The 13,797-nt window shown below is 35.7% G+C and overlaps 1 protein-coding gene across 1 annotated transcript; it reads left to right on the forward strand.

Moving 5' to 3' along the window:
- Positions 1–251: 251 nt before the first annotated feature.
- On the forward strand, positions 252–3,719 carry nek12 (NIMA-related kinase 12). The gene is given in 5 exon segments (XM_042770328.1): positions 252–530; positions 641–917; positions 919–1,889; positions 2,065–2,262; positions 2,634–3,719. Coding segments are annotated over 4 exon segments (1,470 nt in total). The 5' UTR covers positions 252–530; positions 641–774; the 3' UTR covers positions 2,792–3,719.
- Positions 3,720–13,797: the final 10,078 nt, after the last annotated feature.

Consider the following 13,797-nt stretch of genomic DNA (forward strand, 5'->3'; position numbering starts at 1 on the left):
TCAGAGAAATACTTTTCAATAAATTCAATGAACAAAAAACGGGTTAATAGCAATGTGCAAAATTTATCGATTGGTTTTAAGGCAATGACCAAATGGATGGGTTGTTTTTTTTTTTTTTTCATTTTAAATAAAACATTATAATAGTAGGATTGTCAATGACAGTTTGCGCAAATGTGCCCAGCAAGGATGCGCGTGAACACCCCAGCACCGCAGACCCTCTTGATGACCGTCCCTCTTTTGTAGCCTACTTTCGTGGAAATAAAATCATTAAAATGTTCAATGTCATCGGTTTTACGCATTTATGTTTTAAATTACGCCTGCATCCCTCAAATTAAGCACGTCATTCGCCATTAGGCAGCTATTGTTCGGAATCGGAAAGAACCAGATTCCTGTCTGTTGAGAAGCAGCTGTTGCCATAGTAACATAAAGACAACAAAGCCGCCTTCTGCGCTTGACACGGCAACGACGCATTATCTTAAAAAACACATAAATTAGACTAGTTTTTGTCAATACGACACGATGACTCACAGGTAATAAAGATTTTAAAGATGTTCGTTTTCCAAAAAAGTTTGTTTCACCATTCAGTTTGCACGTTGATTTACTGAAGGCTTATATAATAACTCTTTGCCTACATATCTAGTGTTTTCTTCAGACAGAGCATTTCTTATCCTGGAGATAAGTGGCCATAATCATATCCCGCTCTCAGCGGGACAAATGAAATGTTCTTGCGGCCAGCAAATGAATAAAGAAGATGTTTGGTGAACTGATAGTGCCATGGAGAAATATGATAAAGTCCTGACTCTTGGCAGAGGAGGAGCAGGTGTGGTGATGTTAATGAAACATGTCGATACAAAGAAATTATGTGCAGTCAAGAGAATACACGTGGACAGTTACAGAAAAACAAAGACCGAAGATGTTTCTCAAAAACTCAAATAATCCCAATATCATAAAACATACTCACACTATAACATACACTGAAACTAATGAGCACACGACTGATGAGAATATTTACATTGTTATGGATTATTGTGATGGTGGGACGCTGGACGACCACATTAAAGAGCAGAAGAGTGGGGAATACTTTGCAGAATGCAAAATTATGGACTGGTTTGTGCAAGTAGTCATTGCCGTCAGTTATATCCACTCTGAAAAGATCCTACACAGAGATATCAAGCCTTCCAATGTGCTGTTAACCAAGAGAGGTGTGATAAAGCTGGGAGATTTTGGGATATCAAAGATTATGAACCACACGCTCGATATGGCCTCCACTTGTGTGGGAACCCCCAGCTATCTGAGTCCTGAACTCTGTCAGGATGTCCCATACAGCACCGAATCTGACATATGGGCTGTTGGCTGCCTGCTGTATGAGCTTTGTGCCCTCAAACCAGCTTTTGAAGCTAAAAACCTCCTGAGTCTGTTTTACAAGATCATAAAAGGAGACTACATCAAGATCCCCCAGAGATATTCAGAAGACATTCATACATTAATCGAGAAAATGCTGTCCTTGGTTCCTGAGAACAGACCGAGTGCAAACAGCATACTTAGCATGAGCTATATGCAAGAACATCTGGGAAACTTCATCACGCATCAGGAGAAAGAACTTACGAAGGTGAATGCTGAACCCAGACCTCAAACAAAAGAAGATCTCAGTGTAGAAATGACATCGATGGAAGGCAGAACAGATAGTGCCTCAGCTGTCTCTGACAAGACGCTGCAAACAGAGGCATCAAGCAGTGCTGAGGAGGAAGTGGCCCATGAAGGAACAGAGTCTGATTATTCAGAGGACTTTGACGAACATGATAGCTATGCATCCTCAGAGGATGCTTCGAGGGAAGACAAGTCCTCCAGCCTCGCCAATGTGGCTGAAGAGGCATTTGAGGAATCTAGTGGTAAGAGTGCGATGTAATCACATTAATATTTTCCATCGTTTTATTATTATTTTGAGTTATATCTCCAAGGCAACAGGCGTAGGCTGATGGTGATTTAAGAATGATTTCATATTTTTCCTGGCTTTTCCAACATCTTTGAGGATTCTCTACATGTATTTTTCTTCACTTCTGACAGTTGTGTCTGAAGATGAAGACATCGTTGACTATCCAGATGACTTTGAAGAAGCTGATGATGACCTGGCTGAGGTGGTCAGCTTTGCCAGAGATGCCATGAACTGTGTTTCAGAGAATGAAGCGTTTGAGGTGGCACTGGAGCTCAAAGATGCAGGCGGTTTCTCTGTCACAATGAAAGTGTTAAAAGAGAAATACATGGGTAAACATGCACGTTTTTACATTTTAAGTAGATTCTTTTTTCTTCTTTCACTTGATTGTGTTTTTTTTTTCCTTCTTGTGTCTTAATTATATTTTACTTCAATGATAATTCAATGAACAGTCAAATGAGATTACATAATTACATCAAGGTTGCAGTGGTACATGTAATGAATGATTACTGTTATCATTATTTCAGAGCATTTAAAATAATTCAAATAACTGAAAAATGTCATATAGACTTTGTCTTGCATCACATAAATCTAGTACATCTGCAGATATCAGAATAATTCTGGGTACTGTTTGCCAACACATCTGGTTCTCAGAGTGTCTCTGCATACTCAAGTAAATGCTTTTCTCCTTTTAGGTTTATAGAAGATGTTGGCGCCTCGGTCTATGAGGAAATCAGCGGGCACTTTCTAAATGGCCTCACGCCAGAATACCTGCAGCCACAATTCCAGTACATGATCGGGACAGACCAGCTGGAGACCTGCTACCTCATTTTCAACCTTGACCAAGAGACCACATGCTGAATCATGTCTGTTCAATTTAGAGAAAGTCGTTTTCAATTGATGAGTCATTCTCTAATGGTAAACCTCAGCAAATGCTAGTATAGGAGTATATTAAATACAGCGTTTTGTAATATATGTAATCATACATGAGTTATAATTAATATTATGAAATAGTGAGGTCTTGTAAATATTTGACATCAAGAAATTGGGACGTTTGCACTAAGAATTCAGTGCTCCTTTGAAAGTGTTACCTTGTATAACCAGTAGGTGGCAATCTATAGTAAGGAATTGTGTAGTCTTGCTTTAACATACCAATCCAGAAAATGAGCATATCATATTCTCCAATCTCAACACCATTAGTCACATCACAGGGAAAGAGAAGTATAAAACTGCTGCATTTAAAATTCTCTATATAGTGAAAACAGAAATTCATTATATCAGTGGCGCCCAGTAGACTACTTTATCAAGTGATTTAACCCATTTTTCTGCCCAGGTCTGAGAAATGATATCTTAACATATCTGTTAAACAAAGCTTGTAAATGTAAAAAGTAGTGGAGAATATCATGTGAACATTTCCTGCTGTGATTTCACTGCACTATTGCAATGTGAAAAATAAGACGTTTGCTCAATATGTAAATTTATGGGCCACAGCTGCAGTTGTTTTCCACTTAAGGCGTTTTCCCTTAAACTTGTCCAGATTATTCCAACAGAGAATTAGAGATAGAGAAACTGCCATGTGTAACTGTATGAATGACCCTGCATTATATTTCATTTAAGAATGCTCACAATCTGGCTCTAGAGGAAACTGTGTTATCAAGCATTAGCATGGGAAAGCTGCATACATTTTTTTGCCAGTATAAGATGATACAGATTTCCTCACTTAATGAGGTTTTGGCTGTAGATGGTCTTCGCATTTTGTTTTAATATCTCTATAAATGAAAAAAAAAAAAAAATTTGAAACTATCACAAAATCTCAAAATTCCAACATACCCATATAATGTCTTATTTAAAATCCTTTATCATGCATCAAAAAAAAACCACAAGTATGAGAAAGGCCCTTTGGTAAAGACATGCGGATCCTTTTTCAAAAAAAACCAACCACCAATTTACAAACTTAGAAACCTGTTTTTTACTTACACTTAAGTTAACCACTGTAAAGAAAAACTCTGAACATTAAAAATGTAAAGTCATTCCCACAAAATAATTAAAAATGTAAAGTCATTCCCACAAAATACATTTATTTTTCATGTTATGTCCTGGAAAGAGTAAAACACGATTTGAGGAGTCATTCAGGATAGAGCTTTAAAAATTGTCCATAAGCCTGATGGATTGCAGTGTGTTGCTTTATTTATCCGTCTATGCATTTGTATGAGTGGATGAGAGACCAGAATAGATGCAGACAGGCCTGAGACCGCTTTGGGTAGCAAACACCTCTGTGCCTTGTCACTTTAAAACCTGTCAATATTTCATCCATTGTAAAACAATGGACTGGAAGAGCTTGTCACTTGTGTCTTCAGGGCTTTGTACTAAGTTTGATGCATTATTGATTGATTGCTGCGTGAGTGCTCCACCCTTCAGCTCAAATGTGCTTTCTTCTTGCTTTTTTGTTTGCATATTATTCAAAAATGAGGCTAGGGTCCTAATTAAGAGTCTTTCTTTGTTTTTGAGTTGGAGTTTTTGACATGCACCATTAGAAAAAAATGACAAGCTGATCTTTATTCACTTGTTGTGTTGTTGTTTTCCTTGGTGTGTCCTAATTATATTTTTTACTTGATGAATTTAACAACCTGGCTGAATTCAAATGTAGATTAAAAAATCAAGAGCATGTAAAGACTACAGTTTTTATTGTTTTAAAGCATTAAAAAAAAAAATATTAGAATAATTTTTATAGGAAACTATTGTTTTTTATTGTTTTAAAAGAATATATAAAAAAAAAAAAAAAATAAAAATTTAAAAAAGAATAATGATAAACATGCATATATATATTTTATATTTTATATATATATACCATATAAGATATTAAACATTCTAAAAAAGAAATGGGAATAGAAAATAGAATATTTTAACTTTTAAAATTACACTATAACCGATTTCATTTTTCTTCTTATAGACCATGTTTTTTATCTGGAGAACTTTCCCATTCTTTGGCAAACATTCAGAAAAGTCATCTTTAACAGTCATGATATTCCACAGAGAAAGGAAGCTCCAGAGAGAATGGGAGGAAACTCAAACATGCAAACCTGTTTCCTCTGACCTTTAATAGACAGCACATGTGTGGCCTACATCAGTGTGAGATTTCTCTGCTAGATAGAATAGATTAGCATACTGCTCCTCACACATGTGTTCCATTGAAAGCTGGATGTTTAAATTCCTAATTTTCTTATCAGAAAATATTTTAATGGAAAATGTTAGTTCCAGCAGTACTGTAAATCTAACCCACTTGGCTAGATCCATTCAAGACTATAGGAAGGAAGTAAAGAAAAAACATGCATGAAAGTGAAGCTCACAGCATAAAAGTTTTGTCCCTCTTCCAAGCAGCAGAATACTACAAACAATAATAACCTCCAGGCTGACTATTTTTTGTCAAAGCACTTAAATATTGATGTGCCATTGTTTCCAGTGAAACAGCCTCACTGGAGACCAGTGAGTATTAGAGAAGTGAGGAGGAAGACAGTGACAGTAGCCTGCACTCTAACCTGCTCCAGATGCATCTCCAGAGACAGCACAGATCACAAACCACATCTCCCTGTGAAAAACAGCCCTATTCTAACCCAAGACCACAGAGACTAAAAGCAGCACTGAAAATGACATATAGCTCATCAACTACGCCTGTGTATGAAAGCAAATTGCTTTATCCAGCGTTAGAGTAAAAGCTACATGTACAGGAAAGGTTGATGGCACTTTACCTGATCTCACCATCTTGAGCTGATGCTAGGATAAAAATAACTACGACAACAGCTGTCTGAATGGCTTATGTCAGGACTGTACAACATGAATCAAACCATGAAAATGTACAGCAGAGATTCATACTACAGTTCAGCTGTTAAATATATAAGCTAATAGGGGTTACTACTTTGAATAACCATATCCTCCAATTAAATGTTACTCAGTTATTTAGAAAATATGAGCTGATTACTATAGAAGCCTTTTTAGGCCTTTATTTTATGACATAAAGATGCGGCAGCAGTTTTTTCAACTCGCCGACACAAAAAATACATATACAACTGTGCCATTTATTTAATAACTTATTTTGTGATTTAACCTTGCAATATGACCACAATAATACAAAATTTATATAATAACCTTACAATATGACCAAAACAATAAACATAATATCATTTAAAATAAAAAACATCTCACAAAATAAATTAAAATCTACAACACAACTCACAAAATTTAAATTTTGCAGTTGCAGTGTATTCTCATAATTGTGATTTTATAACTCACAATGAGCACTTTAGTGTATCTCACTAATTGTGATCATAACTCAAATGAGACTTTTAAATCTGATGCTATATCAAACATGACTTTAAATCTTACAGATTGCAATTTTCATAACGCACGATTTTATGTGATGCAAAAATGCAGTATATGACTTTATATCACCACAGTGAGCCTCAAAACTCACAGCTACAACATAATCCAGTAAACAACATTATATAACCCACAATGACAACACAACACACATCATCTACAATTTCACTTTTACATCTCACAATTTGACAGTTTTCTCAAACCATGATTTTAAACTGACATTGTTTCATATAATACATTTGAAAGTTTCAAAGTTTCCTTTTCATAATTGAGTTTTTATAACTCATAATGTGACTTTATATATGACTTCATATCTCCACAATATAACTTTAAATCTTGCAATTGTGACATTGTTTCTTATAACTTAGATTTTATAACTCACAATTGTGACTTTACATGTTGCAATATGACTTAATATCTCCCAGTTGTGACATTATATCTCCACAATATCTTTTTAAATTTCAGAAATACAACATTATAACTCACAATATAACTTTATAACTTAAACATTTTCTCTCAATGACATTAGGCCTAAATATTGCAATGCGGCTTTAAATTTCACAACTGCGACTTTGTTTCTAAAAATTGTGATTTTATAACAAATTCATCTTATTTTACACTTGACCTTATTGTAGGTTAACCTTTGTTATTTGTTTTTCTCTGACACACAAACAGGCTTCAATAGAAAACACCACATAATGTGACTCCTAAACACACACTGTTTCACATTAACAGAGAGACTGTAAAGTGGGAAGTTTTCTAAGTACTGTAAAGAGTGACTAGAGAATAGTGCTCACGTTTCCCCTCACCCTGCATGACACATTAATCACAAATGATGAGACCAGGTCGAAAGCAATTACATGTTAGAAAGCGGTGTCATGGCACATAATTTCACTTTATTACCTGACATGAAGGAGATCTTGAGGTGTGAGTCTCGGTTCGATCTCCTCCCAGTCTTAGGGCTGCGGTGGGGCACTTTAATAAGAGCTATTGTAGATGTCCTTGTAAATGATCAGTGTCAACACAGTGCACTTTATGGAGTTTGTAGTGTGCTCCTGAGAGGATTATACAATGACGAGAGGTGAAAGGGGTCTTTACGCCCTTCAGACGTAAGCCGAAACTGGCAGAATATAATTTCCAACTTTATAAAATTGATTTCAGAGTGCAAAGCTCTGACAGTGACACCCTTGCCACATGAGGGATTCTGTGGATATTATCACAGAAATTTGTTATTTTAAGTCATGCATAGACAGACATTCTCTGGTCTCAATGATAGTATTTTGTCCTTCAGTGACAGTTATCTCACGGAGAAAGTCATTAAGGGACCCCTAGTTTAGATTACGAGATGCAACTGGGAGCAAGATCAATTTTTCCCCTCAGATCCTTTAATCCAGTTTATTGGAGGTCCAGTAACACTCTGCACAATATTGTGATATTAAAGGGTATTGGTCCCATTCTACTATTGTGGTTGCTGGTCCGTAATCTTCCTGTGAAGGTATCTCACAGAAACTGTATCCATATCTCACAATAAATGGTGCAGAACAATTTGGACCACTCAAAAGTGGAGTGTTTGATGTACTGGAACAGTAATAGGACTAAAGCAGTTTTGTTGTCCCTCGGGCATCTCTTCAACATAAGGATCTCCTTGGTGTTTGTTTTTGATTCACTCATAATTCACAGTGAAGCTCTCTGACATTTGAAAGCTTAGAAGCTTATGCCCGTAGAGGAACATGGTGGCACTTTTCTATTTCAGATGGCATTTGTGTGTGATTAGACCTATGAATGGCTGAAAAAAAAAACTACTTTGTTAAACCAGTAGGTGACAATTATACCGTACCGATTATACCATAGTCAACATTTGAAGTGGATTAAAACCTTTCATCAAAGTTGTCGAAAAACCAAAATGCATTCTTGTCTTAGGACAACTTTGATGAACTTTTCTGATCCACTTCAAATGTTGACTACTGTAGTCATACCACACACATTCATACCATACAGAACATACATATACTGAGTGAGTCATTGAGTTATTCACTGAAATTGTTTGTCTAAAAACACCACTAGGCTACTTTGTTTTGCTTGAAGATAGAACATTGTTTGAAGCTATGTTCATCAGCAGCACAAAAACCGCTGTCAATGAAAGCGGTCAGTATTGTGTCTAAAATGTACATTTCTCAGCAATAACTTCTTGTTTGTTGAACTGTGTAAAAGCAACATCTCTCTTGAATTCGTAAACTCCTCCTAACTGGATTTAGATCCAGCATACGCAAGGCCGTGAGCGCTCACAATGACAACAATCTCTATAAATCAGTAAGATTAAAAGTTGGGAGAATGCAGGAGCTTTGTTTCAACTGAGGCTTAAATCGAAGTGCTTTTTATATTTAATATTGGTCAAAGACAAGCAGATCTGACCTCCGCAGTGACCGAAGACAGCTTTCGTCCTTCCAGTGGTTATTCCTCTAGTCCTAAACCATACTCTCCACAGGGCACTTCATATTTCATTTTACAGTGGTATGAAAACCTGCTTTTTTCTCAGTGGGTGGTAGGGGTTTTGCAAGGGCTTTGGAAGCGTTCTCACTGGGGGAATCCCGGTCGCGTGGAAACAGCAGAGAATTTTGAAGACAAGTCTTGTCTAAATGGAAGATCTGTAGAAGGAACTTGATGAACAACTGTGCTTTTCGTTCCAAGATTTCTATCTAGGAATGTGCTGTGCTTTCAACCTACTACTGCAACGTGAGCAGAAACCAGCACTTTCTTTTAAATTACAGGAAAACATCAGAGTTCCTTTTTCAAATAAGTAATGCCAGTTACTTTGTTTGTGCATTTATTGACTGTGCGCTCTCCTGTCCCCATGTTGAGAGAAATGCAAAGTGCAAAGGCATTGTGTGCGCTGTGTGAATATGACGCTTACTGTAGTTCTACACTAAATGTGAACATGCATTTACTATCTCACTTGCACAAAACAATTTCAGCATTCCACAAAATTAATAAGAACAGTGAAATGCAAATTCATAATATAACTCAAACCTGCAATAATTATGTTAACAAAAAATTAACTAGTGACTTTGCTGCTGACTTCAATTCAACCATATTAATGAGCAAAAATGACTATCTTATTGAGAAGAAAGTGCTGAACTTCATGCAATGGCAGCATAGTTGAAAGGTTTGTTTGAGCTGCACCCTCTTCTGTACAGATGTAAATTTACATTTCCTTCAGCCTGAGGCTTATTCATTTCACTTTTAGTATGAATGGGTTTTTACATTTGCAAACAATAGATTTTTTAAATAGCCTATTAAATACAAACAAGCAACCCTAATGCCAGATGAGAAAAAGTACAAGTAATGTAACATTACTTTCCATAAAAAGTAACTAAGCAATTAGTTACTTTTTAGGGAGTAACGCAATATTGTAATGCATTACTTTTAAAAGTAACTTTCCCCAACAATGCTAACGTCCAACTAAGGGGGTGTTTACACTGTTTTCAACTAAAAATGGGATTTTACTTTTTCCAACTAAAAACAGGATTCAAAGTGCATGTTTTTGAAAACGATACTGTTATCGTCTCTGTGTAAACTATGAAAACGCAGATTTGTGGAAACGGTGATGTTATGCACATATGTATTGTATGTTCAGTCTATAGGTGCAGGCATCTAGTGTTTCTTTACAGAGTGACATCGCCAACTACTGGCCTGCCATGCATAATACAACGTTTTTAGTCATTTTAGTAAGTTTAGGGCATCGTTCTGATAATGTTGTCGTCTGTGCACAAAAGATTTCAAAACCTCAAAGGAAAAACTGTTCTGTTTTAAGTACATTTGTTGTCATGTAAACATACTCTAAAATGTTTCAGAAAAATGTTGCATGAATGAGAAAGTCTGGCCAAGAATAGATAACCAAGATCAGATAACTTTGAACAAATGTTCTATTAATGTTACTGGAAGAACCTTGCTAGAATGTTCTGAGAATGTTGCCTGTTAGCTGGGCTTTATGGGAGATAACAACATTTCAGTATAGTAAAAAACAAAATAAATGTCTAGAAGGCAAATAAAGTTCATTACTTCAACTTGAATTTCCCATTATCGAAAATAAGAGAGTGATGATGGCAGGAGTCTTCAATATGCCAGAGAGCGAATGCTCATTGCCTTTTCAGCCCTCTCTTGCATAATTATGCCCGAGGGAAAAGCATACACTTTTAACAAATAACCTGTCACCCATGCAAACATCTTTATACTTTTTAATCTCAACATTCTTAATCAAAAAAGTCCTTTAAAAAGCATTTCAGATGAAGCAAAATCTGCTTCAGATGTTCTCTCAGTATGACTGTCTGTGATTTACCCAGCCTGCAACAGTGTGATGCGATCTGTGGCGCAAATGATCTAATTAGTCAAATATCTTGGCTACTCAAACCCAAGAAGTCTGCATGTCTTGCTCCTTATGGTGGAAGTTTGTCAATTAGAGAGTTGTTTGCTTCAGCTAATTGTGAATGCGTGAAGGGTTCTTGTCCTTTTCAGGAGAGCAGAGGCCGACAGCAGGAGGCTGGGAAATAAGCTGCCCTCGTTTGGTAGAAAGAACAAATCACCTCCAGGGCTTGAGGTCACGTCAGCCTCGTTTTCACCACCCTTTCTCCTTCAAACGCTCTTTTATCTTTTCATTGCTACAGGAAGGAGATGAATCACAATGGGTGAGGATTTTTGAAATGGGGTTAAGGAAGAATGATGGCTTGGTATAACCACCTGATACTAATGGAGGTGCAATACTGAGACTGAAAATATGGTATGTACAGTATGGAATTAATTGATTTGAAATTAATTAAACTGATACAATCAAATTGCAATGAATCAGAGATTAGAGCCAATTTAAGATCTATGTGCAGATAATTTAATGAAGTGAGATAATCCAGAGTGAAAAACCAGAGGCAAGAGACCAGAAACAAACAGCAGGTGTTGAGTAGTTTTTAAAAGGAAGAAACACGCACGTATAGTTTTTAGTTATTTAATTTATGAATTTATACATTTTATTTATTCATGTTAATAACTGAAGACTCTGTTTTAAAATATTTTAAATGTATAATGTTTTTTATATAAAAACAAATCATGTGGTGCAAAGCTAAATTTTCAGCAGCCATTACTCCATTCTTCAGTGTCACATGATTCTTTAGAAAATTATTCTGATATGCTGATTTGGTGCTCAAGAAACATTTCTTATTATCAATATTGAAAACAGTCGTGCTGCGTAATAGTTTTGTGGAAACTGATATTTTATTTAGGATTCTTCAAGGAATATAAAGTTAATTATTTGAAACAGATTTATTTCTGGTAATAAAAAAAAAAAAAAAAAGAAAAAAAAATGTTTCGATCTTTTAAGTATATCCTTCCTAAAAAAATCTTACTGACCACAAATATTTGAACGTTGGTGTAGTATATGTTAAAAACAATAAATTAAAAGAATAATAAAAACATGTTCAATCTACATAACCATCTCTATGGGTTTGAAACATGATGTCCATACTACACATGAACCTAAGATGCACTGAGAAGAATAAAATGAGTTTAGACGTGTAACAGTCAATGTATCAAATGTGGATTATTCCCAGGTCACTAGGCATTTCTAGTCTCAGCCCTATTTTTTATATTTCATATAGATGCAAATAATAGCACTTTCAACATGACATATTTCTTCAGGAGTACTTGCAAAGAACCAAAGGAAGACTTCATGAGCTATTTGCCTCAAAAAAAAAAAAAAAAAAAAAAGAAGTATCTTGCATCTATGAAAAATAAAATAAATGCATTAATCATAGAGGATAAATCAGAAAAATTGTATCAAGAGTTGCTCAAAATTGGTATCTGTCTCTCAGTGCATCGGAGTCGTGATCTCCTTTATGAGTAGTGGTGTATCTTCACAACACAAATCTGATACATTTCAGACAAAAGTATATGAAAGCTCAGCTTGAGTCAGAGACACAGAACATCAGAGAGTTCTGAACCACACAAACACCTGAGCCAATTTAATATCTTTCTTTCTGAATTGCTTTACTGTCTACGGTCGCCTACATTGTTTTCAATATTTTTCCTAAATGCAACTGAAAATGTAACAATACAGCAGGGGTCTTCAACAGGGGGTCCACAGCAGTACTGCAGGGGGCCTAGTAATTATTGTTTGAGCTCTATTTATTTTTTTTTAATCTGTTTTAAGCAAACATACAATATCGAGTAAACTTTAACTAAATCTAAGTTAAGAAGATACCACCAAGTAAAAGTAAAATTACATAAGGTTCTGCATCAATAATGATTATTTTAATGGATTTTCAATGTAAGCATATAGTAATGTGTTTACATATTGTGCTATATGGAGAGCAAAAGCCTTACACACGAAAAAATATCGTCGTCAATACCTTTTTGTGTTTCATCTGTTTCGTCTGGCTCAGGAAAAATGGCCCATCACTCAAATTAACCATCCAAACAAATATCAGTCATAAAAAAAAAATAAAGAAATAAATGCAATGTAATACTGATCCACAGGACAAGTGTTAGGAAGGGCTGTTAGGTGCAAACTGTTGAGGCCTGTACACGATTAAACCAATAATACTAACTCAGCAAAAGAACATTACAATGATGCCTAACAAATACACAAAAATATCAAGACATCACAGTAGTGCAACACAGTCAAATATACAGGGAGACAATGAAGTTTAAGCCTTTAACCAGTGACTTCACAGAAGTGCAACATTGTGAAGCAGACTTGACACCCATATATATATATATAAAAACTGATGCCCTCCAAGATGCATTTTCTCCCAAAAGCTGCATATGTGATATGATGCATGTATTAAAGGAATAGTTCACCCAAAATAAAAATTAGCTGAAATTTACTCACCCTCAGGCCATCCAAGATGCAGATGAGTTAGTTACTTTATTGGAACAGATTTTGAGAACTTGCATCACTTGCTCATCAGTGGATCCTCTGCAGTGAATGGGTGCCGTCAGTCCAAACAGTTGCTAAAAACAATAATCAACAAATAATCCACACCACTCCAGTCCATCAGTTAATGTCTAGTAGAGTGAAAAACTGAATGTTTGTAAGCAACAAATCCAACAAAAAGATGCTTTAACTTTAAACCATTGCTTCTGACCAAAAAAAATGAGCCTATAATTCATAATAATGCTTCCTCCAGTGAAAAAGTCCATCCCTTTTTGCCCCATCAAAATCCACCAACATATTAGTTTAGAACTGTTTTTGCTTGTAAACCGTGCTTGATCTGTGTATATCTCTCCTGATTCAGCTTTTTCACTGGAGAATGCAGTATTATGGATAGAGGACTTGTATTTTAGATGGAAGCAATGAATGGAAGTTAAAAATATTTGAATTATTTGATTTGTTTCTTACAAACACACAGCTTTTCAGTTCACAAAATGTTAACTGATGGACTGGAGTCTTGTGGATTATTGTGATGTTTTTATCACCTGTTTGGACTCTTATTCTGACGGCACCCATT

The sequence above is a fragment of the Cyprinus carpio genome, chromosome A14 (genome assembly GCF_018340385.1).
Source record: "Cyprinus carpio isolate SPL01 chromosome A14, ASM1834038v1, whole genome shotgun sequence".
In the NCBI taxonomy this organism is placed as follows: Eukaryota; Metazoa; Chordata; class Actinopteri; order Cypriniformes; family Cyprinidae; genus Cyprinus; species Cyprinus carpio.